The 24299-nt window shown below is 34.3% G+C and overlaps 1 protein-coding gene across 1 annotated transcript in view; it reads left to right on the top strand.

The window, feature by feature from the left end:
* ADGRV1 (adhesion G protein-coupled receptor V1) overlaps nt 1-24299 on the top strand; it is a 503044-nt gene that overhangs the window by 94879 nt on the left and 383866 nt on the right. The window contains exons 29-39 of the mRNA XM_081054450.1: nt 1523-2132; nt 3245-3460; nt 4940-5155; nt 5861-6105; nt 7341-7522; nt 8299-9110; nt 10749-10958; nt 18430-18560; nt 19635-19734; nt 20371-20550; nt 21185-21348. Coding sequence (XP_080910576.1) covers nt 1523-2132; nt 3245-3460; nt 4940-5155; nt 5861-6105; nt 7341-7522; nt 8299-9110; nt 10749-10958; nt 18430-18560; nt 19635-19734; nt 20371-20550; nt 21185-21348 — 3066 coding nt within the window. The remainder of the gene's footprint in view (nt 1-1522; nt 2133-3244; nt 3461-4939; nt 5156-5860; nt 6106-7340; nt 7523-8298; nt 9111-10748; nt 10959-18429; nt 18561-19634; nt 19735-20370; nt 20551-21184; nt 21349-24299) is intronic.

The raw sequence follows: 24299 nt of genomic DNA, 5'->3' as shown, positions 1-24299 counted from the left end.
TTTAAAACAGCTTTATTGTATTAAGAAGATGTGCTTTATGTTAATTTTTTCTACGTAGATGGAAGGGAATGAACCTAGTGGCATAAACAATACACACTGATAATTGAATATTGATTTGGCATTTGTCTTTAGTTTTGTGTTTAATTTTGTATACAAATTTACCTTCTGATTCTGAGGATTCCTGACTCTAAGGAATGTAATGGAGCTGTTCCACATAGATTTTTGTATTTATATAGGCTGTGGTAACAAATGTGTCCAAAATCTCAGTGGTTTAATACAAGAAAGATTTATTTATCACTCACGAATACGTCCCCAACTTAATCATTAATCACTTAGGGATTGAGGAGTACAGAGACTGCATTTCAGCAGGTGCTTCTGTATTCATGGAGGCAGGAAATGTGGATCTGGGGAATTGTGTACTGACTCTCGCAGCTTCTTTCTGGAAGTGATTCACAGCATTTCCACTTACATATCCTTGGTCAAAGCAAGTCACATGACCATGCTAATGTTATCTAGTGTTATCCAGTGTAATCCTGTCTTATCTGTCTCCTAGAAGGAAAGAAAACCTAAACCATTTGTGAACAGCAATAATAACTCCATGTGTGTGGGTCTGTGTGTGTGTGTGTGTGTGTGTGTCTACTCTGCATTGTCCCACTAGGAGTTAAGTAGGATTCTATTGTTAAATTACTCAGAGGAGCGAGAAGCTTGCTCAGCTTCCTCAGACTATATACAAATAATGAAGAAAGATCACTCAAAATATATCTTTTCTGTACTCTTACGGCAGATCTTCAGTAAACCATTGTGGAATAAATTGAACAGTTTTAGCAAGGATGACTAATTACTCAAGAAAGAAAATGTAAAAGGATTACAGTAAAGGATCAAGTTTTTTAAAATTTCTGGTCAAATTTTGCTTTGACCTAACATTTATATTTTAGCTATAAGTAAAAATTACCATTAGTTGGGACTAATTTGGAGCAGCTTTGTATTCTTAACATGTTATTGACAAAAGGCATTTTATCTTTCTTAGATGTATTTTATATGACCTTGGGTCAAATAGGTTTTTTGGTGAGTTTGTTTTTCATATTATATTGAAGACAAAAAGAAATGTAATTGTTTTAAAAATGAGTTTTATGGTTAACTTTTCAGAAATATATTACTTATGTTTCTTACCATGAAGTATATACTGTCTTTGCCATAAGTGTAAAAAATTTCATGGATGTGTGTAAATATAATAAATCTTTAATTACATTTTCTTTATTACTTATATAGATTTTAATTGCAGAAAAGATACAGTTACAAGCTGAAAATGTTCAATCAATCTTTTGTTTCTTGTTTCATGTGACAGTTGCTTTTTAAGTAGAACTCTCTGAGGGTTTTCAAAAATGAGTAGTACATTGTCCATGCCCTCGAGAACCTTATATTTTTGAGAACAGCTTGTATAAAAATTTAATATCCTCCTACCATTATGTATAAACATCTAAGTCAGTGGTTTTAATACATTATAATATTCAATATTTTATAGATTATGAGAAGTCATGGAGCTCTGTCTCAAGTGACTTTGCTTTGGAGCATAGACTCCGATCCTGATGGTGATCTTGCCTTCACCTCTGGCAACGTCACATTTGAAATTGGGCAGAAAAGTGTCAACGTCACAGTGGAAATACTGCCAGACGAAGACCCAGAACTGGATAAGACATTCTCTGTGTCAATCCTCAGTGTCTCCAGTGGCTCTTTGGGATTTCATGCTAATGCCACGTTAATAGTTTTGGCTAGTGATGATCCTTATGGGATCTTCATCTTTTCTGAGAAAAATAGACCTATTGAAGTTGAAGAAAGAATTCAGAACATTACGTTGTCAATAATAAGGTTAAAAGGCCTCATGGGAAAAGCCATAGTCACATATGCAACATTGGATGATATGGAAAAACTGCCTTATTTTCCACCTAATTTAGCCAGAGCAACTCAAGGAAAGGACTATATACCAGCTTCTGGATTCGCTCTTTTCAGAGCCAATCAGAGTGAGGCAACAATAACTATTTCAATTTTGGAAGACGATGAACCAGAAAGGTCAGAGTCTGTGTTTATTGAACTACTCAACTCTACTTTAATAGAGAACGTACAGAATCGCCCAAGTAAGTAGCCATTGTTATTGTTATTATTATTAGAAATAAGAATACTCAAACAGTAAATTAAGAATTTGGTATACTAGAAACTTCTGTAAAAATAGTAAGCTCTAAATTTGAAAGGATCATCTTACAAAAGTTGATAAGGTAAATGGAAGTGGGACACTTGAAAACATGAAGATTAAATTGACTGAAAATACACAATTTTATTCATTATCACCTACTTCCAAATATCACAATTGTTAGAGATATTCTAAATATGAACTCAAGATTGTTTACTTCTAAAAAAGAGTTTTTCGACACTTCATTTGTGTTAAATAATTCACTTTTTAAATTGTTTTGGCAAGGTTGCCGGTTGGAATTGAACCTAGAAAATCAATGAGAGTTTTTGGAGGGTCCTAAGTAGCTTCAACATAAACTTTGCTCTCTCGAAAATGAGTGGAAAGTAGGAAGAGAGCCATAAAAGTACTGTGCATACTCTGTTATGCGAGCGCTAAGGCAGCATTGAGGCTCTTTTTCCAGATGAGGTAGTTGAGTGACTGTTAACTTAGAAGGGGCAGGGAGACAGGTTTGTGAAGGGGCAGAGAAGCAGCAAGCAGTGAGAGGCGGTAATTTAATTAGAGGATGAGGATTTACAGCTGGTCTTTGAGAGCAAGTTAGCTGAATTACTTCCCTACTCAATTTTGTAACTGAAATACTGTTTTTTAAAAATGTTATGACATGCTGGTAGTTAATCAGAAGATCATAATTCTGAAGGTTTCATCATTATCTCTTGTAATATTATACAGAGTAATGATTTATTATACCCCAATCACATTTTGTCTTTTGACAAATTTCCAATACTTACTAAAATATTCCTGTAGATGAAGTATTTCTCTGCTAAGGATTCTATAATAAAAATCTCCCTAGAATGTGAAACTAAGACTTTTTGCTTAATTTATTTTTGTTTCCCCAATGTCTGGTTTAGTGCTGGTGCATAGTAATTAATAAATATTTTTTGATATAAGTAATAGAAAGCACCAAGCGATGATCCTGTATAGCTGATGGAATCTTGCTGAGGCTTCTTGACTTTTGGCTAGTTCTTAGAATTTTAGTATATTTGATTTTCTTCTGTCTTTCAGTTGCAAATTCTCCACGCCTTGGGCCTAAGGTAGAAACTATTGCTCATCTAATTATCATTGCCAATGATGATGCATTTGGAACTCTTCAGCTCTCAGTACCAATTGTTCGAGTGGCAGAAAATCATGTTGGACCCATTATCAATGTAACTAGAACAGGAGGAGCATTTGCAGATGTTTCTGTGAAGTTTAAAGCCGTGCCAATAACTGCAATAGCTGGTGAGTAAAGACATCTAAGAAGCAGAGAAGTGTTTTAGAGGGAAATTTTGTCCTTAATTAACAAAGCCACTCAAAGATGTAGTTAGAAAAAGCAGCCAGAAAACAATAATACTCTTGCATGTTTTTTAAGGTACAGATCGAGAGCTTTATTTATGATTTTATTTATGATTTTTCTGTAATTCTTGAAAACCGTTGGAAAATTATATATGAATTTAAAAGCTATGATGATGAAAACATGCACAAACCAATGAAAAGTAAAATAAGGAAAGCATTGTAAGACTTTCTCTGTGTGTACCTTTTTGGTATTTTTTAAGGGATTTCTATGTAAATGACCTGAGGAATGCAGGATAAATGTACAGCCGTAGGATTGCAGTGCTTGGCAAATGTGTCTTGACCCATTTATCTTTCTTGTTTATTTATTTATGGAGAACATGGAAGAGGCAATGGTTAGCATTAATTATTTTATGTATGAGCAGAACTTTCGTTGCTAAATGTAAACATTAGGAAACTGCCTTGTTTGATGGTGCAGGTACAGTATCTAAGAGGGAGATTTGCTCAACAGCAATTCAATTAGGATCTTTTTGTCATGCACTCAAAGGAACATGACTGTGAATGGACGGGGTAACAGGCTTGATTTTTAAAAAAATAAATCACCTGGATATGATACTTACTTGAAAAGATAGTAAATCAGGTTCACCTAAGTGGTCCCTAAGAGTGTGTTTGTGTGTGTGTGTGTGTGTGTGTGTGTGTGTGTGTTCGCACGTGCGTGTGTGCACATATTTAGGGTGGGTAGCTCAGAGGAATGCCTGTGTATAGAGGGAATTACACATTGACAGATGGTGGGGATTGATCATCGTTCTAGGAAACTCGCTCTTGGACTCCCTAGGAAGCCTCTTTCCTTTCCCCAAACACTGTTGGACCAGAAACAAAGCCACCGTGCAGAGGAGTATACCATAGCAGCCTTTAACCCAACTCTGTAGGAAAGTACGTAGTTGGCAGCTGTAATACTGGTGGTGCGCACATGACCATATCTGTGCAAAGTGTAACTTATCTCCCCGGTGAGATCAGAATTCCAGTTCTGTTCTTTATTTTAAAACCATTGTACATATTTTTTTCTTTTGTAGATAAGGGACTATCTTGTGGTAATGAATGACTAGGTCTATATCTTTATCTTTATATCTGTGTAGCATCTATATCTGTATGGCAAATAGAACAAATTATGTATACATCTTTCTAAAAAATGAAAGAATGAACTTGAACACCTTTAGGAAGCCTTTTTCATTGTTTTGTCATATCAAACCCACTTTTTCTAGCAGGACAGGTAAACTCTTGTTTAAAATACATGCAGTAAGTAGTCTCAAAAAAGTATTCTGAAGTATATCCATAAAATTTGATTCATCATAGTATTTCCCTAGTATATGGAATGTTTGTTGTCCTACTTTGGAATAAGTCTTAGCACTTTGCTTTTTGTCTTTGTAGGTGAAGATTATAGCATAGCTTCATCAGATGTGGTCCTGCTGGAAGGGGAAACCAGTAAAGCTGTGCCAATATATATTATAAATGACATTTACCCTGAGCTAGAAGAATCTTTTCTTGTGCACCTGCTGAATGAAACAACAGGAGGAGCCAAACTAGGGGCATTAACAGAGGCGGTCATTATTATTGAGGCCTCTGATGACCCCTATGGATTATTCGGTAATCAGACTAGTTTGTGTCTCTTTTCCACTTGTCTGTATAGCTCATACATTTCATTATTTTTAGAGATGCAGAATTGATTTGATCATGCTTTCTTTTTAACTTCCTGATATGTTCAGTTTCTTTGAAACATTCACTGACAGTGGTTAATAATATTAAAAAAAAAAAGAAATTAACCTCTGAACATAAATATGGAAGTCAAACTTTTAGGCTTTTAGGTCAGATCTGGCTCCCAGATGTGTTTTGCGAATCTTGGACAATTCTTAAAAAATTAAGTGTTTACAGAAATTTTCACAAAACTGTATTTCAGGGCTTTCTCGATAGGAAGGAAAATCTGGCAACATTGAGCTCCTTTTCCTGTGTAGCGTCGGTCATGGGAGCCAAATAGCAACTGTTCCTTTGAACCAGGCTTGAGCTGTACAGTTGGCCACAGAACTCACTAGACCCACTTAACTCACAACTGGTGGATGCCTGACCCCGGTGGGCATCTGCGTTTGTGATCTCTGTTTCTATCATAATGAAAAATACTTTGGCAATGTTAGTAGGCCTGATCCATTTGGATCGCAGCACGTTACTCCGATTTTATGGGGTTTAGCTACTTAGATTGCGTAAGGGGAAAAAAATGACTTTAGGATGTCAGTTTGTTAGCTCTATGTTGACTCAGTTTCATTTTGTATTTGAAATTAACTCTACTCTGCCCTTCAGGTTTTCAGATTACTAAACTTATTGTAGAGGAACCTGAGTTTAACTCAGTGAAGGTAAACCTGCCAATAATTCGAAATTCTGGGACACTCGACAATGTTACTGTTCAGTGGGTTGCCACCATTAATGGACAGCTTGCTACTGGCGACCTGCGAGTTGTCTCAGGTAATGTGACCTTTGCCCCTGGGGAAACCATTCAAACCTTGTTGTTAGAGGTCCTGGCTGACGACGTTCCGGAGATTGAAGAGGTGAGAGGAATGGCTAGTATGGAATGACACTAAATCATACCTTGTCTTATAGTGACTAGAACAGATGGCTGTTATTTTGACATTTATAGAGGATGTCAGATAAATTCTGCAAGGATTTGCAAAATATGGAAGTGTGAAAGTGACCCTTACAGATAACAAAAACAAGAATATTCTAGAAAGAGGTCTTATGCACACACCAGTTTACTAGTGGAAGATTTTTTTATACAATTACATTGTATTTTTCAAAATTTTGGTTAAATGACTAAATACATATACATCTGTCAGAATTTTAGCTACATTGTAACATATAAACTCTTAATTTGTATCCAGTCTCCCTTTTGGCTTGAAGGTGGGCCAATCTTAAATTAGATTTTGATTTTTCACTAGTTCATTCATTTATTCTTCAATAATTTTGAGAATTTACTATGTGACAAATACCATGCTAGATATATCTGCCTGATATTTATTTTTCACGATGATGAACAAGGTGGCAAATAAAAATAGCGTCTTAGTGGGAGAGTTGATTCATCACTAACATATATATTGCCTGAAGATTATTTTATGAAATTCAAGTATTATTAAAATCTAGATGTTATAAAATTATATTTAACAGCATGTATTCTTTGATGGTATCAAATTTTCATAGAAGAGAAGTCTACAAAATTTCACTTGAATGCTAATTTTGTCATTATTCACTCCTAAAATATTAGATATTAGTTTATACCTATAAGATTTCTTTTTTGTTCTCTCTAAATTTAGGTAGCATTATAATATGATGTATTTTGCTTTAAATCTTCTCAGAGAATTTCCATTTAAGAGAATGTGGGGGAAAAAAGGGAATGTGGAAAATAAAGCATAGTAGATTAACTATTAGTAAAACATATATGCAATATTTTCCCTAAATACAAAAGGTATAGGATATGAAAGTTAATTATTGAAGTGGCAAACATAAACAGGGATCTTAAAATTGATTCACAAGATTATGTAACTGAATATTGAGGAACTCTGCCTGTATTTCTTATGTATAATTATGCTCTATTATTAAAAGTTCATTATGGATTATTCTGTTACATGTTGACTTTGCAAATGTAATGGGAGGAGTTTCTTTGACTCCATTTATGTTACATTTCATTTTGTTCTTGTACTTGTATGTATTTGATTTTTTTTCCCTGCATCATTCTTATTCTAGTTTCACAAATGGGATTCTGTTAAGGAAGTTTTCACTGTATTTTTAGGTTATCCAAGTGCAACTGACTGATGCCTCTGGTGGAGGTACTATTGGGTTAGATCGAGTGGCAAATATTATTATTCCTGCCAATGATAATCCTTATGGTACAGTAGCATTTGTTCAGTCGGTTTATCGTGTTCAAGAGCCTCTGGAGAGAAGTTCCTGTGCTAACATAACTGTCAGGAGAAGGTATATGAGATGGCTACTTGCATCTGCGGGGGGTAATGGGAGTTAGGGGGTGGTGCAAAAGGATCTCTTGCACAATAATTTAGGTTTGGTGGTTTTTATATAATGAGCGTTATTATAACTTGTTAAATGGATTATGCCTATTAATATAAAGAGCTCATTACATTTATCATACCTGTTATTGATGAAATGGATTATACATCATTGGGCTTTCTAACTCCAGAAATTTGTTGGTTTCTTCCATGATGCATTTGAGTTAGAACTTAAATATAACTAGCTTCTAAATTAAAGAACATTTAGATGCTGAAGTGGTTAATTTTCAGGTTCTGTTTTTTCTGCATTTCTTTTGTGAGACAGCATACAGTTCACTGAACTCCCTCAGAAATAGAAAATATGGGGTCTAAGGCCCTTGTGGCATGTAATTATATTTCCTCAAGATATATTCATGTTATTATCATTGTTACTTTTTTTCAGTGAGATCTAGTAATGGAAATTAATTTTCTACTTTGTTTGATAATTTTAATATGGATATGATTTGCATACCTTGTAAGATGCATGGTTAAAAAAACGTATCATTTGATCGAAAACTAGCAAGGTTTCCTTTCATGAGAAAACAAAGCATCAAAAGGCAAATGTAATTAAGAAACATTGTTATGTTTGTACAAGTGTGTTATACACTTAAAAAAAAATGAAAAGTGCAATCAGCATTTTTCTTCTCTTTATGTAATCCACACATTGCTTTGAGTGCTTAACCTGTCTTTTGTCACTCCACGTTTTAGCGGAGGGCACTTTGGTCGGCTGTTGTTGTTCTACAGTACTTCTGACATTGATGTAGTGGCTCTTGCAGTTAAGGAAGGTCAAGATTTACTGTCCTACTATGAATCGCCAATTCAAGGGGTACCTGACCCGCTTTGGAAAGCTTGGGTGAATGTCTCTGCAATGGGAGAAACCCAGTATACTTGTGCTACTTTGTGCCTCAAAGAACACGCGTGCTCAGCGTTTTCATTTTTCAGTGCTTCTGAGGGCCCACAGTGTTTTTGGATGACATCGTGGATCAGTCCGACTGTTAACCACTCAGACTTCTGGACCTACAGGAAAAACATGACCAGAGTAGCATCTCTTTTTAGCAGTCAGGCTGTGGCTGGTAGTGACTATGAGCCTGTGACAAGGCAGTGGGCCATGATGTTGGAAGGTGATGAATTTGCAAATCTCACAGTTTCTATTCTTCCTGATGATTTCCCAGAGGTGGATGAGAGTTTCCTCATTTCTCTTCTTGAAGTTCACCTCATGAATATCACAGCCAGTGTTGAAAACCAGCCAACCATAGGACAGCCAAATACTTCTACAGTTGTCATAGCATTAAATGGTGATGCCTTTGGAGTGTTTGTGATCTACAGTATTAGTCCCAATACCTCAGAAGATGGCTTATATATCGAAGTTCAGGAACAGCCCCAAACCACTGTGGAGCTGATGATCCATAGGACAGTGGGCAGCTTAGGTCAGGTGACAGTCGAATGGCGTGTTGTTGGTGGAACTGCTACCGAAGGTTTAGATTTTATAGCTGCTGGCGACATTCTGACTTTTGCTGAAGGTGAGTGGTGATTCTAAATGGATTTTACTTCGTCCTGGTAAAGTCATCTTATTCAGTTTTTATGATAATGTTCACAAGGGTTCTTATTTACTATGTATATTCTTGCTAAAAATATGTAAAAGTACAGCATGATTTTGAAAAAATAAAAGTTAGTTGGCTTCTTATGGTTGACATGACATATATAGGCTGACATGGCCCTACATATGTATGCTTTTAGTTTATTAAACAAAGAAGAGTTTTAAAGGATGTGTGACTTTTAATTAGCATAACTCTTCGGTGAAAATAATTTATAAGTATAAATAGTATGAATGTTGGTGACGTCATTTGTATTATGTCAAGTGATACATCAGTTTCATATTGTTCTTAGACTTGGATGGGATCACTCTTGTAAATTTTCATGACTAATATAATTATAGATAACTGGGTCAACAAATTAAAATTAGGATCAGATTCACTGATTCTTTTTCAAGGCTGGTTGAATCATCTAATATTTAAAAATTTGGAAAGTTCATAGATTTAAAATATAGTTGTTTTTTTTTTTTTTTTTTTTTGCATGGGGGATTGAAAATTTAATGAAGAAGGAGCGGAGATAAAAATTTAAAGTTAGATTTTTCCAATGGCTTTAGTAACAACAAAGACATTTATAGAGTTATAGCATTACTCGAATTAGTATTACCTTGAATGGTAACTTTAGCGTAATATAAAACAGACTAGATTTTATAGCTAACCTACATTCTTAGATAATCTATAGTCTTTTAGGCAGTCTTGATACTCTGAATTGATTAAATGCACCAGGGTCATGAGAGTGAGAACATGCATTCATATCCCCTTTCTCTTTTTTCCAGAATTTTCTCACTCTTTCATCCTCTTTCCAGAAAGTTGGTAAGAATTAGATGAGACACCATAGGCTGAAGAGCAGAAGCAGTGTTATGTTTAGGGGTGTTTAGTGGTGGGTGTCCTGTGTACTCTGGGGGTCTTAGACCAAATTGCAAAGTATATTGCTTGGCCCTTGTTGCGGTCACTCATCCTTTGACTTCCTCTTCTGCTTCTTTGTTTCATTGCCCCACATCCTGGAAATTGGTATTTGATGCTGTCATCTCATCTAGTTACCAAAAGACGAATCTCTTAGTCTGGTTCTGTCACTCAAAATTTGTCATTTCTTTTCTGTTTCCCATTTTGATCACGTTTCTTTCAGGGAGGTATTGGCTTGAAAATTGTTCATGGTAATGCCAGAAGGAGAATGAGATCCCACACCCCTGGAGGGAGTTGTTTCTAAACAAAAGATGCCTTAGAAGCTCTTTCCTTAGCCAGGTCATTGTTCTAGGCCAAAGACCAGGAATAAAACCATGATTCTTAGAAATAATTGTACCCTTTAATTTCTCATAATTCAATATGTCCTCCATAATCTGTCCATACTAATACAATTTTACCTTGTTGTATATGTGAAAGGATATACGGTTTTACATATATTTGCTTATAGTGATGCTAATATTGCTCATGATATTGAACTATTATAATTCACTTACATATTTTTATTTTACTTTTTGAAATCGAAGTAATTTGGGGCCTTTGTAAATTCTTTATGATTGTTAGTGATTTTGTTACTTTGGTTTTTATTCCATTAATTTTTTTTTATAGGTGAAACCAAAAAGACAGCCATTTTAACCATTTTGGATGACTCCGAGCCAGAGGAAGATGAAAGCATCATAGTTAGTTTGGTGTACACTGAAGGCGGAAGTAGGATTTTGCCCAGCTCTGACACTGTTAGAGTGAACATTTTGGCCAATGACAATGTGGCAGGAATCGTTAGCTTTCAAACAGTTTCCAGATCTGTCATAGGTCATGAAGGTGGGTTTCTTTTTTTGTTGAGCACATTCATTCTTTTTTCCATGGATGCCATTTTTTGTTTAGTCTTTTAAGGTTCCTGATGATTTTTTAGGTACTTTCATTATTTTGTAGGGCTGTATATGCTATTGTCCGTAGAACTTATTTGGGAGAGGGCTGTATAGTGAACTGTTTAATTACATTTCAGAGCCTTGCAGATCGGTATTATGTTCTAGCCTGCCACTCCCCATGGGTGTCAGTGTAAAGTAGTTAGTCAAACCTGGGATGCTCAGCTTTCTCATCTGTTAAATGATGGGAAATATTAATTACTTCATAGGTTTCTTTGTGAGGATTTAATGAACTAATAAATGTAAAGTGCTTAGCATAGTTCCCGGCAAGTGTATATGTGCTCAGTGATAGCTATTGATATTATACAGTGAAATACTGGCTCCCTGTTCAAAACAAGTAGTAGTTTGTAATCAGTGAGTATTTTTAGCTTGGATTTGATATTGTGATTATATATTTTGTGAACAAAGTGCCAAATTAGAAAAAAATTACCAAATGTCTTTTTCCTTAAAAAATATTTTTCTCAAATCCTTACTTAATATTTTACATTATGTGTAGGGTTTTGCATGTGTGTGTGTGTGTGTGTGTATGCACGTGCGCGCGCGCGCACACACCCACACACACACACACACACACACACACACACACTATTCTTTGTTTAAAACATTATAGCCGTGTTTTTTGTCTTTGAATATGCCTGTTTGAGATAAAAATGGATTTTATAGCCTGTGTTTCACTCTGATTTGTGTTTATAAATAAAAAACAAACAAACTGTACTTCAAAAAGATGAAAGGGCTGACCGGTAGCTCATTTGGTAAGAGCGTGGTGGTAATAACACCAAGGTTGCCAGTTTGATCCCGCGTGAGCCACTGTGAACTGTGCCCTCCTTTAAAAAAAAAAAAAAAAAGATTAGAAATGGAAAGGATATCAGTCATGCATTTGAGAAAAGTGAGATACAGAGACTAGTGACTTGGCAAGATCATATAGCTAGTTAGTTGTTGTGCTGGAAACTAAATGCTTTCTTTTTTAAATTAAAATTATTGCGGTGACAATGGTTAATAAAATTACATAGGTTTCAAGTGTACAATTCTGTAATACATCATCTATATATCACATTGTGTGTTCACCACCCAGAGTCTCTTCTCCTTCCATTACCATATATTACACTAAATGCCTTTCAATGAATATTACCTTTCATCTTACTGAACTCCCAACTTATAAGTTTAACTTATCAGTGCAAATCTCTGAGCCATTTCCCCACACTCTTTATTAATGGTTTAGAATCTCATGTTGTCAGAGCCCCGATGAGTAAAAGTGACTGACAAATTCCCCTAAATTCAATCTAAAGACAGGTCATAAACTCTCAACAAATTATTTGTAACATAATAAAAGTAAAAAGTAACTGTAGGAAAAGTTAATCTTAATAATGATGACAACAATAATAATATCTATTGTTTTCTGTGTGCCAGACATTTCACATCCATTGTTTCACTTAATTTTAACAGCAATCCTAAAAGTATGTATACTGGTATACACCAGATTTTCACATAAAGAAACTGAGTTTTTAGAAAGATAAATAGCACATTTATTCATGATGGAACTCAAACTCAGTGCTGTCTGAATGCGAACGTCATGCTGTAGGGCAGTTTGTGAGAATAGATTTTTGCTTGAATTTATATCTTCTGCAGAACTTGACAATACAGGAACTTTGGGTAAAATATTTCAAGTGATTTGAGTTGGAAGAATAATGAATTTGAGTAACAATGTCTATGTGAGAGAAGTAAATTGGTGAGAGAACCTGAGTGGATCTCTACCCAGGTTAGAAATGGAAATTGGATTTTTAGAGGTAATAATTGAAATCAGGAAAATTAATAAGGTCTTTGTAGATGAAGAGAGAAAAGCAAGTTGTTGTGTATGGAACACCAGGCTAAGGGGAAAAGCAAAAAAAGATCTGAGAGGAGAGAGAGAAGACTCTGCCAAAGAGGTGGGAGGAGACCAAGATAAGAGTGTGTTTTCATTAGTTATCAGAAGAAGAGCTGCTAATTAGTATGTCTCATACTAAGGTGGGCAACAAGAGGATTAGATTTGCAAATGGGCTAGAAGAAACAGTAGTAACTGTGGAAGAATTTTAAAGGAGAACTTGGGATGGGAAGCAAATATCTAAGGATGATAAAAGGACGTAGACGCCTTCAGGCAGTGCTTCTCAGAGTAGGGTCCTCGAGCCAATGTCCACAAAGGGTTTCTACTAATTTGTGACAAGTTCAGAAATTGGAATAATCTTTTCTAGAAAATTTTATAGCAATTTCATTTTGTTGTGATATTCAAAAGTGGTATCCATAGGCTTATGTTTTGTATACATGTTCTTTTTGGTATTTAACTTATCTAGTCACTGATTTTATTGTATTTTACATAAATGTTAGTTAATCTATGATAGATCAGGGCAAACAAAACAAGAAACAAACAAAAACCCCTACCTTTCACTGCATTAAGTTTGAGAAGCACTACCCAAGGAGATAGTCTGCTTATTGGCCATGAGAGCAAGGAAAGGAGAAAAATTGGAGAAAACGGACTAAAGAGTAGTATTGTGGAATTGTTTTTATTTTGTTGAAGAAAAATAGGAAAGAAAATAATGTAGAAGACAATAAAAGGGTTCATGGTATGGAGAGTATAAATAAGATCAGCGACCAGGAAGGATTAGATTTAAGGAAAAGCTTAGAGATAGACTCGGTATATGATTTTCAACAATATAACAGATTTTTTTTTTTAAAAGAATACTAAAGAATTTGGATGCCCAGTATCACTTTAAAGGGATTTTTACTGTAAAGCAGCTATTGTTCTGAAAGGGCATCTTATGAGCGTCTGGGTGGTGATGGGTGGTGGTGGTGGTGGTGGTGAGTGGATGGGAGGGCTCTGAGGAAATCTAGGTTCTACTGCTGGGCATCACATCATCTTGCAGATCCTGGAACCTATGCTGTCTTTCATGTGGATGAACTTAACCTTCAAGTCAGATTGTGGCTCCTTTAGTTTCCAGTAGCTATATATCTGCTGGAGATGCAAAGAGGAAAAGGGGATTAGTAATTAAAACAAATGGTCCGAATGTGTTATTGCTTAAAAATCTGATATATCAACCTATAAGCATGAGATTGGTACAGGAAGTAAAACACCAAATTGCTTTTATTGTTTACATAAGTGCTCCCTAGATTTTTTTTACCTTTTCTAAACAAAAATTGGGATGAATTTCTATTTTTTAACTCATCTTTCCCTTTACTCCTAAATCTTTTCCAAGAGTCTAAATTAATTATTTTATCAAAAACATTTTATTTACCTTGATTCAGTATTTTGTGTGTGTATTCTTTATATTACCATGAAATTGCTTAGAGAAATGTTTATCAAGCATAAGTTTACCAAAATGAATTAATGAAGACTTCATGGTGATTTTTCAAAGATAACTGCTAACAAAATGGGATGGAAAAACAATCATGCCATGTGGCCTTTTAACAATGTTAACAATGGTTTTGGCCTAGTGCTGGGGTGTCATTTATGTGATTAGAATAAAAATATGGCCTATGCTGAACTTCTGGCATGAGAACGCATTTTTGATTCCTGGAGAGGAATTGCCTTAGTGTTTAACAATGTACTACATTCGGTAGAATCTTATATCTACATTTTTGACCTAAAGCACTTGAACAGGTGCTCAGTGGTGAATATTACTTTCTTTCAAATGTAATGGGCACAATTTAGAAATGTGGGACAATAGACTTTTACAATGGCTGCAAACTATGTATAATGTGTTCTTTGTAAAATCTGTGTGAGATGTTTCACTCAGTCACCCAGTTCAGCAGCATAGTAATCATCATGTCATGTTCAATGGGCTTAAATTTTTTTTTTCTCTTAGAGACAGCATGGATATTTTCTAGGCACAGATTTGAACAAGAAATGTAATTCTGTTATATATATTATATATTTATATATATTATATATATTATATGTATATTATATATTATATATTATATATGTGTGTATTATAGTATATATATTTATATATAATTATATGTTTATATATAACATATATAATAATGTATAATTTACATATATATATGTATATATATAAAATAGCTATACAGTTGTGCTTCAGTATCTGCAGAGGATTGATTCCAGGACCCCCACAGACACCAAAACGTGGGAATACTCAAATCTCTTATATGAAATGTGTACTATTTGCATATAACTTACCCACATCTTCCCATGTACTTTAATTCATCTGTAGGTTACTTATAATTCCTAACACAATGTGAACCGTTGTTATACTATATTATTTAGGGAATAATGACAAGTACAAAGTCTGTACATGTTCAGTACAGATGTAACTATCGAAGAGCTAACTACATAGTACGTATCAGCAACAATGTACTGTTTTTATATTTTTCGAATATTTTTAATCTGTGGTTTGTTGAATCTGTGGGTGAGGAACACACTGATATGGAGGGCTGACTGTATTAGAAAAACAGTTTTCTTAACTGTTCATATTGATAGTTTGTGTTTCACGTTACTCATATCCCTACAATTATTTCAAATCATTTTCTATTTATTGTAGAAGGCAATCACTTTAGGTAGTGCATAGTACATGTGTACATTGTATACATGTATCTATTAAAATATTTTTTCTGTTATTTGTCTGTTGTTTTTACACACATTGTAGTTAATGTTTACCCTTGTAAAAATAATTCTTTTATGTTTTGGTAACGAGTATGCTAAACACTCAGGATTATTAAAATGCATTTTATATTCACATTCCTTATCTGTATGAGGCTATGCCTAGACGCTATATGATAGATAGGTCTTCTGCTTTAGAGTTCAAACGTACCATCAATTTTTGGTGTCTTCTGTAGATTTCTGTCAGGATGCTCTTCCAGATGTGTAGCTAAATTCTCTGTTAGGTAAATACCTCCTTACGCATTCTGAGCAAAAACCAGCACCTAGTAAAACGTCATCTGAAAAAGTTACCTCCCCTCTCACTCAGACCTATCTTCTATCCTCCCCTTATATTTAGAAGACATAAGCACTGTGTTTCTTCATTTTTTTCTTAGTTTTTTCCTTTTATAAAGACTGTTCTTTGACTCAACATCCAGGTAGAAGGTAACTTTCTGGCAACTTTTCTGGCAACTTTTCCCAGGAGGCATTTTAAATGGACCTGATTCCTGGGAATCTGCCTTAAAGAGGCAGAAACAATACCTTCATTTTGCTTATTTATTAGAAAAATTTTTATAATGTTAATGCTGTTCACACAGTTTGCAACAGACTTACAATATTATGTGTTTAAGAAATACTTTGTTTATATTGTATTTCTGTGTGTGTATCATACTTCAAATTGTGTTTCTTACAGTATTTTCTTGCAAGTTCTTGGTAACTTGTTAAATTTTCAAAGGTGATAGTAAGTGGTATTATGTTCTAAGTTTGTAGGAGGATTTTACTTCTTTTTTCTGTTTGCCTTTCATTTTTATTTTTACCTTGTAATGGTGAATTTATTCCCCAAATCTCTATGTACAATATTGCTACTATAATTTTTTTATTTATTGTGATCATAGGGTCCCTTCAACATGGGTCGTTGTTAACTTACGTTTTGTTTTCTTGCCACTTGTATCTTGCTGTATTTTTAGCACTGATCAAGCTCCCATAATTTTATTTTTGAAGTATTACTAGGTTTTATTACTAGGCTTTGTGATTTTAAAGAAATTTGAAAACCATGACTCTATAAACATTTCTAATTGTGTCACCAGACAGCACTGTGGGTAAAACAGCTTAACAACTCTAGGGCTCTCTCTGTGCCTTTCAATAATTAACCCTTTTTGTTCAGTACAACATTCTGTATGATAAAATGTGCATGGTGTACAAGAGATACTCCAGGGTTTCACAGTAGTGCCTATATTTTGTTCCTATGAGTTATAGAAGTTATAAAAATTTTAAATAGCATGTTGGCAATTATGGCTTATTGTAGAGTCTTTCAGTTATATTCTTTGGAGAATCTGATTCCTCACTAGCAGTCCCAATGAGTTTTTTTTTTTTAATTCAAGACATACTAGTAATGTAACGGTGACTGAAATTCTTTTTGTGTTGAAACACTTAAATTTGTACATTGATAGTTGAAGTGTTTGAGGAAATCTTATATAGATTTCTTTCTGATACTTTTGCCCTCTTATATTCTCTACTCTCGCCACATAACACGCTATTCTAAAGTTATGTGTGCTTCAAGTTTGTGTGAAAATTTAATTTTGCTTTTCTTAGAAATTGAACATAATCTCTAAATTAATCCATTAATTTAAGAAACCTTTCTGTCAGTAATATTTTTTATTTTATTATCTTCAGAAATTAAAAAATTGTGGTAGTTTAGAAAATATTTGAAAAGGGTGTTTATATTTTATTGGTTTAGTTCTACTCTTTCTCATTTAAATATAAATGTCAGATATGTTTATTTATTTGGATGACTAAGTAAAAGTGATATTTTTAATGAATGTGCATGGATTCAACTGTATTTCAGTGTTATACAATTTGAATAAGGATGTGTTCTTTTAAAGCCTTCTAAACATCATTCCATTTATCTTTTCATAATCATAATTTTTAATGGCGCAGTTCATTAGGATACTTTAACTTGTATTCTTCATCATACATGACTTTTGAATTGAGCACATTTTCAGCAAGCCTCATGGGCAGCAGCAATATTCCCCAGGAGCTCACATTCCACTTTCAGCAGTTTGAAAGAAATCACTACCATGATTTTCTTCAATTGTATAAAGTATTAGATTAAGATAAAAGCCAAAGACTTCAATTATCCAGCAAGGATAACTGTAACTTTGGTGAAGTTACAGAGGTTGATGTACAGATTTGACACCTTTCCTTTGTATTTCTTTTTATAAAACAAAATCATTGGTGGTATATGTAAGTTACAATTTAAAGAAATGTGATTTTCAGGTATTTGCAAGCATATTGATGCATGCATTGTGTAAAATCACATTGCATATCAGTGTAAGGAATTTGTGTCCTTTTGAAAAGTGAAAGAAGAATTTACTTGTATTATTACTAGTTTTGACCATGAGAAGTTTATTATTTTCTTTAATTTACAGAACTTTTATGTTCTGGTGCATGTTTTGGAGTGTATAAAAGTTTGTGTTTCCCATTTTAGCATGTGCTTTTGTAACGTTTACATATCAAACTTCCTGAAGTTCAACTAAATAGCAGTATGTAGAAGTGAGATCTCTTTGTAAATAAACAATAAGCATGTACAAAGCTTTTAGAAAATTCAAAACAGAACTGCTTTGTAATGTTCTAGAAATGGTACTGTAAAAGTTGCATGTTTGGGATTTGGGTTTTGTTGAATTCAAATGTTAATTCATTTTCCATTGAGCATTTATCAGTCTGTACATTTCACTTGCAGGAGAAATTTTGCACTTCCATGTGATAAGAACAGCACCTGGTCGAGGAAATGTTACTGTTAACTGGAAAATTACTGGGCAAAATCTAGAACTCAATTTTGCTAACTTTAGTGGACAACTCTTCTTTTCTGAGGTAATACCAAGAAGAGCTTTACCAAAAATATCTAGCGTAAACAATGTATTTTGAGAAAAAACAGGAAAGCTGATTATGTAATACAGGATTAGTGCAGATTGATGGGAAAGCTACTTGCTTAGAAACCTAAAGGAAGAACATGACTCAAAAAAGAATTTCTAAGACTTAAGGAATTCTTTTGTTTTCCTATACGAACTTGGTACATCTCCTTTAAGGAAACAGAAAATGTCAGCTTTGTATTTGAGCCACGCTCTCTTGCTACTCTCCTGCCCTCCCACTTTTGTTGTCAGCTTTAACATTCTGAAGCTGATGGGTAGATAGTGCTTATCCCTTGTCTCTTATTCCTCACTGACTTGGAACTTTAAATACATGACAACAGCAAACATAGCTCTAAAAACAAATGACTTTTTGTGTCCTGTTGACAAAGTATTACATGAGGATAATGTTAAAAATATATTTTGGAGGTTCCGTTTAGAGGCTCTTCCCAGTAGTTTGAAAGATGACTGGTGGGAAATACCTTTATAAAAGCACTTCTTCAACAGAAAATCAGCACCACTTTATTGTAACTCTATCATCTTCCTCTTTCTCCACACTCACTTGGTAATGAGATTTTGTTTGATAACGTGTTTAATTCTTTTTATTTCCATTGCCTCAGTAGTAAGATAAGCCCCTATAACCTTCGGCTTTGAGTCCTGAATTGAACTTCTGATATCTGGTCTCCCTGCAGCACTGGTCTGCTTTTTCATGTTTGAGTTTTCCCTATTCACTACTGTGTTGCTCACAGAATCTCCCCAATTAATTGCTTTGTCTGAAATTGTCAGTAGTGCTACATTACTCATTGGATAAATCTACATTCATTAGCTCAGCATTCAAGATCCTCTCCAATTAATCCCTATTTGCTTTAAGCCTGGTTTCCCATGAATGAATGATTTTCATATAGTTAATTTTTAAGATACAAAACACTTTGTTTAAATAAAAATGTATTTGGGAGCATGATTTTTAAGGCCAGTAAAAGCAAGAGACATTTTGTATTGAGGGACAATAGAGGGATGAATTTCTTTGTTTTTAACATAGGGGTCATTGAATAACACAATATTTGTGCATTTGTTGGATGACAACATTCCTGAAGAGAAAGAAGTATACCAAGTCATTCTGTACAATATCACGACACAAGGTAATTAAGAATTCAGTTTTAAATTTTTTGCTGGTATATTATTCTTTTCAAAAAAATAATAGTTGTTATCTCTATGTTTAGCAGTTAGATACACACCAACTGAAAAGTAAAGTTACATTAAATATCACCTGTTCCGTAAAAATGTTGGATCCAAAAAAAAGTCAGCTCAGGATGGAAATACTTATCTTTATGGACTAAGGGAAAATCTCTAAAAATTTTGCTATAGCTTTCCTTATGGAATCAAATACATTTCCAAAAGAAGAATTTTTCTGTAATTAATTTGATATTAATGGACCAATTTTGATTTAGACCAATTATATGGATATTTCAAACTTAATTTTGAGCAAATTATCTGGGTACTTTCCTTAGTTTCTATTTACTTTCTGTAATTGAGGTGACCAGTCTAGCAAATCATAACAATAATGTCAAGCGAAAAAATTCATGATTTGCTATCTAGAAAAAGAAAACTAAAATGTAGTTTCTGTTTGTCAACCAGAAGATTTCTGTTAGAGAAGTGAACAAAACAGAACACTTTTCTAAGCTACTTGCATATGTTTCAGAGAGTGGGTTCTATTTCAGTGTTTAGAAGTAAATGCCAAATCACTGTCAGATTTCTTATGGCCCCTCCATCCTTAGGAGTTTCACCAGCAGGATTTGCTCTGCTTGATGCTCAAGGATATGCCGCGGTCCTGACTGTGGAAGCCAGTGATGAACCACACGGAGTTTTAAACTTTGCTCTTTCATCAAGATTTGTTGTGCTACAAGAGGCTAACATAACAATTCAGCTTTTCATCAACAGAGAATTTGGATCTCTAGGTTTGTGTTGCTCTAGAATGCATGGGGTTTCCAGGCAGGTGCTTTTGTAATATTCTACTTGTCTGGATGAAAGCCATTGCTGAAATAAGTCAGGGGCAGGAAAAACTTTAATATGTATTAATTCAGGAAAGGACTTTATAACTTCTTTATTTTTGAAAAATTACAGGAATTTTGTTGTCAGAAAAATGCTATGTAACAAACAGTCATCAAATCTCACCATCATATATAATAGGTTGGTTATAGGTGCACTGACCTAGGCTGAGCTTGGGGTAACTCTATTCCATATGTCTCTCATTCTTCTGAGACCAGCAGAGGTACAAAAAAGCAAGCAAAAAACGCCAGGTCTCCTGAGGTCTAGGCTGAAATCTAGCACATCATCACTTTTACTTTGTACTATCAACCAAAACAAGTCACACAGTCAAACTCAAAGTCTAGAGACAGGGCAGTATGCCTGCCCACAGTGGGACATTGAGCCATTACATGGTAAAGGTCAAGGATAAGGGAAGAGAGGAGGAATTGGGGCTAATAATACAAGCTACTGCAGGTACTTTTAGGAAAGTCAAAGAGTTTCTAATGAGAGATTATTTTAAAAGTTTAAATAATTATAAAATCTTTTCCCATCCAATTTAATTAGGAGCCATTAATGTCACATACACCACAGTTTCTGGAATGTTGGGTCTGAAAAACCAAACAGAAGGAAACCTGGCTGAGCCAGGTATTGACTTTGTCCCTATCGTTGGCTTTCTGATTTTAGAAGAAGGGGAAACAGCAACAGCCATCAACATAACTATACTTGAGGTAAATCTGTTATTTTGCTATTACTGTGTTAAACTGAATAACCACATAAAAAGTAGAAATTGATGGAATATTCAGGTGCCTTTAAATCAGCTTACTTCTTTTTGTGAATTTTTTTAGCCACACGAGTTTCTGTTCTTGTCTAGATAGGCTGGCCTACTGTTGTGTACTTTATTATAGAAACATCTTGTGATACATAGAATTTCCTTAGGGCAGTCAGTCCCCCTTAAGATGGCATTGGCCTAAGAGATTCTAAAGGAGCATTTTGATTACTCCAAAGGACTCATTGTACCAGCAAATTCATGTAAGTCAGTGTCTTACTTGTTAGGACTGGTTAAATTGGAGATACTGAGAGACTCACTAGAGGTTGATGGCATTAAATATGATTACAGTCCAGCTTAGTTATTGGTGATTGATACTGTGTTTTAAATGAGTTTTCCTATTATGAAATCTCATGCTGTTTGGGGGCTTAGTGTTTCAGCTACCTAAATACATTTGCAAGAGGTTTATGAAAATAGGACATATGGGGAGGGTAGGAGATGTTACACATTTGAGGAGTGGGGGAGAGAAAGAGAGAGAGAATGAATTTTGCTTCAGAGAAGTATTTTTCAGTTACTGTGTATTTTGGGGTTTCTATTTTTAGAAGGTTTCATTTTCTCTGAGGCTTTTTACTTTTACAAAATTATAAGTAGTGTATGTAATCATCTACCATCTGAAGTCAGTAACTCTCATTTTGTTGATTGCCATATCACTGTGACCTAATATAATAGTATGAGATTTCTAAAGCCATAAGATATAATTATGGTAATATTACATCAGTATGTGACAAGCAACACAGAATTTGATACAATTTTAAGGTAAGTCTTTTTTTAAAATATATAATCTAGTAATGTAATGGAATATAAATAAATGGATTATTCCTCAGACATGTTAGTTTTTAAAGTAGAAAATATATAGTCACCTTTCTTTTCTTTACAGAGTCTAGTTTTATGAACACAGGGATTCCAGTCCCCGCACCCCCAGGTCTTTGCAGCCCTTTCTGTTCCCTGAGTAGCACAAGATGAAGAGACTGCAGGCCTGTCTATACAGAAATAAGCCAGGCTGAGGGATGATAGGGGAGAATTGTAGCATGGGGTGGGGGTAGAATAGATGGGGGACAGTCCCTTTTACGTCACTGATTTGGTAACTCACATTGGTTTGTATATTATGTAAGATAGTTTAGAGACTGTGATCTTGATTTTCTTGTTTTTTCCCATGGAAACATATCTCTGTTAAATAAAATGAAGAGAGAAGTGTATGTTGGTGTGTATGTACTGATTACACACACACACACACACACACACACACACACACACACACACACACATTGGGTTTCTGTGTAAACATTGTTGACTGGTCACTACTGATGCATTTTGCTAGTCCTCATGTTTTGAGCACTTTTTCATTGCAATTATGTGGACTAATGATTAATAGTAATAGTGTATTAAAATTAACCAACACAAATAGCTTATCACTTTTTAAAGACTCTGTCTAGGCCAGGTACTCCATACACATTATTTTTAATCATTATTATCAACCCCAAAGTAGCTAGTATTTCTCCATTATAAAGATGGCAGAACTGAGGCCTTGAAGTTTAAGCAGCTCAACTTAAAGAATTTGGTACTAGGTATCCTTGACTGCAAAGCCTGTATTTTTTTTTAAATAATATCATTATAGTCTTCATTGTAATCATTAGATAATAAGGTGATTTTAAATATTTTGCTTTTATTATATTTAAAATATATTGTTTATATATTTATGTAATTGGTTTACATATTGGTCTAGATAAAAAATGATGTTAGCTATTTCATATGGTTCAACCTAATAATTTATCACATAGCAAGATATCAATTTAATACTTTTATGCTTTTAAAAAAATTTGCCTTTATGGAAATATAATTACAAAATACTGCATAGTATATCAAATCTATGGAATCTAAAACATATATAAAATTGTAAGATATTTAAAGTGTATATTGTGGTGATGTGATATACGTTACATTGTGAAAGAGGTTCCCCCATCTAGGTAATCAACACATCCATCACTCAGGTATTTATCTTTTTCTGTGTATGAGAACATTTAAGTCTTACTCTCAGCAAAGTTCAATTATATGATACTTTGTTATCAACTATGGTCAACATGTTTTACACTAGACCCTCAGACCTTATTCATCTTGTAGCTGAGTTTGTATTGTTTTACCAATCTCTCCTTATCCCCCAGCAACCAGTTTTCTACTCTCTGATTTTATGAGTTTGGCATTTCTTTTTTTAATTCTATCTATTAGTGATACCAAACAGTGTTTGTCTCCCTCTGTCCAGTTTGTTTTACTTTGCCTAACGCTCTCAAGCTTGATCCATGTTGTCACAAATGGCAGAATTTACATTTTTCTCATGGCTGAATAATACTCCATTATGTGTGTATTTGTATATATACACAGACGTGTGTGTGTGTGTGTGTGTGTGTGTGTGTGTGTATTTGTATCTTCTTCTTCTATTCATTCATTGACAGACACTTAGGTTCTTTTCATATCTTGGCTACTGTGAATAATACTGCATGGAAGTGTAGATACATATTTGCAATCCAGTTTTTATTTCCTTTGCATATATGCCCAAGTGTACAATTGCTAGAATATATAGTAGTCCTATTTTTAATGTTTTGAGGAACCTCTATGTTGTTTTGCATAGTGGCTGCACCAATTTACATTCCCACCAACAGCACACAAGGTTTCCTTTTCTCCATATCCTTGCCAACACTTACCTCTTGTCTTTTTATAAATAATTCTTTTTGTTTTTCAAGTACAGTTGGCATACAATATTATGTCAGTTTCAGGTGTACAACATAGTGATGTGACATATGAACTGATCACCCCAATAAAATTAGTACCCATTGGACACCATACACAGTTATTACAATA

This window comes from Rhinolophus hipposideros (assembly GCF_964194185.1).
Source record: "Rhinolophus hipposideros genome assembly, chromosome: 7".
NCBI classification, from domain to species: domain Eukaryota; kingdom Metazoa; phylum Chordata; class Mammalia; order Chiroptera; family Rhinolophidae; genus Rhinolophus; species Rhinolophus hipposideros.
The sequence above is the reverse complement of the archived record's forward strand: the minus strand, read 5'-3'. Positions and strand labels throughout refer to the sequence as shown.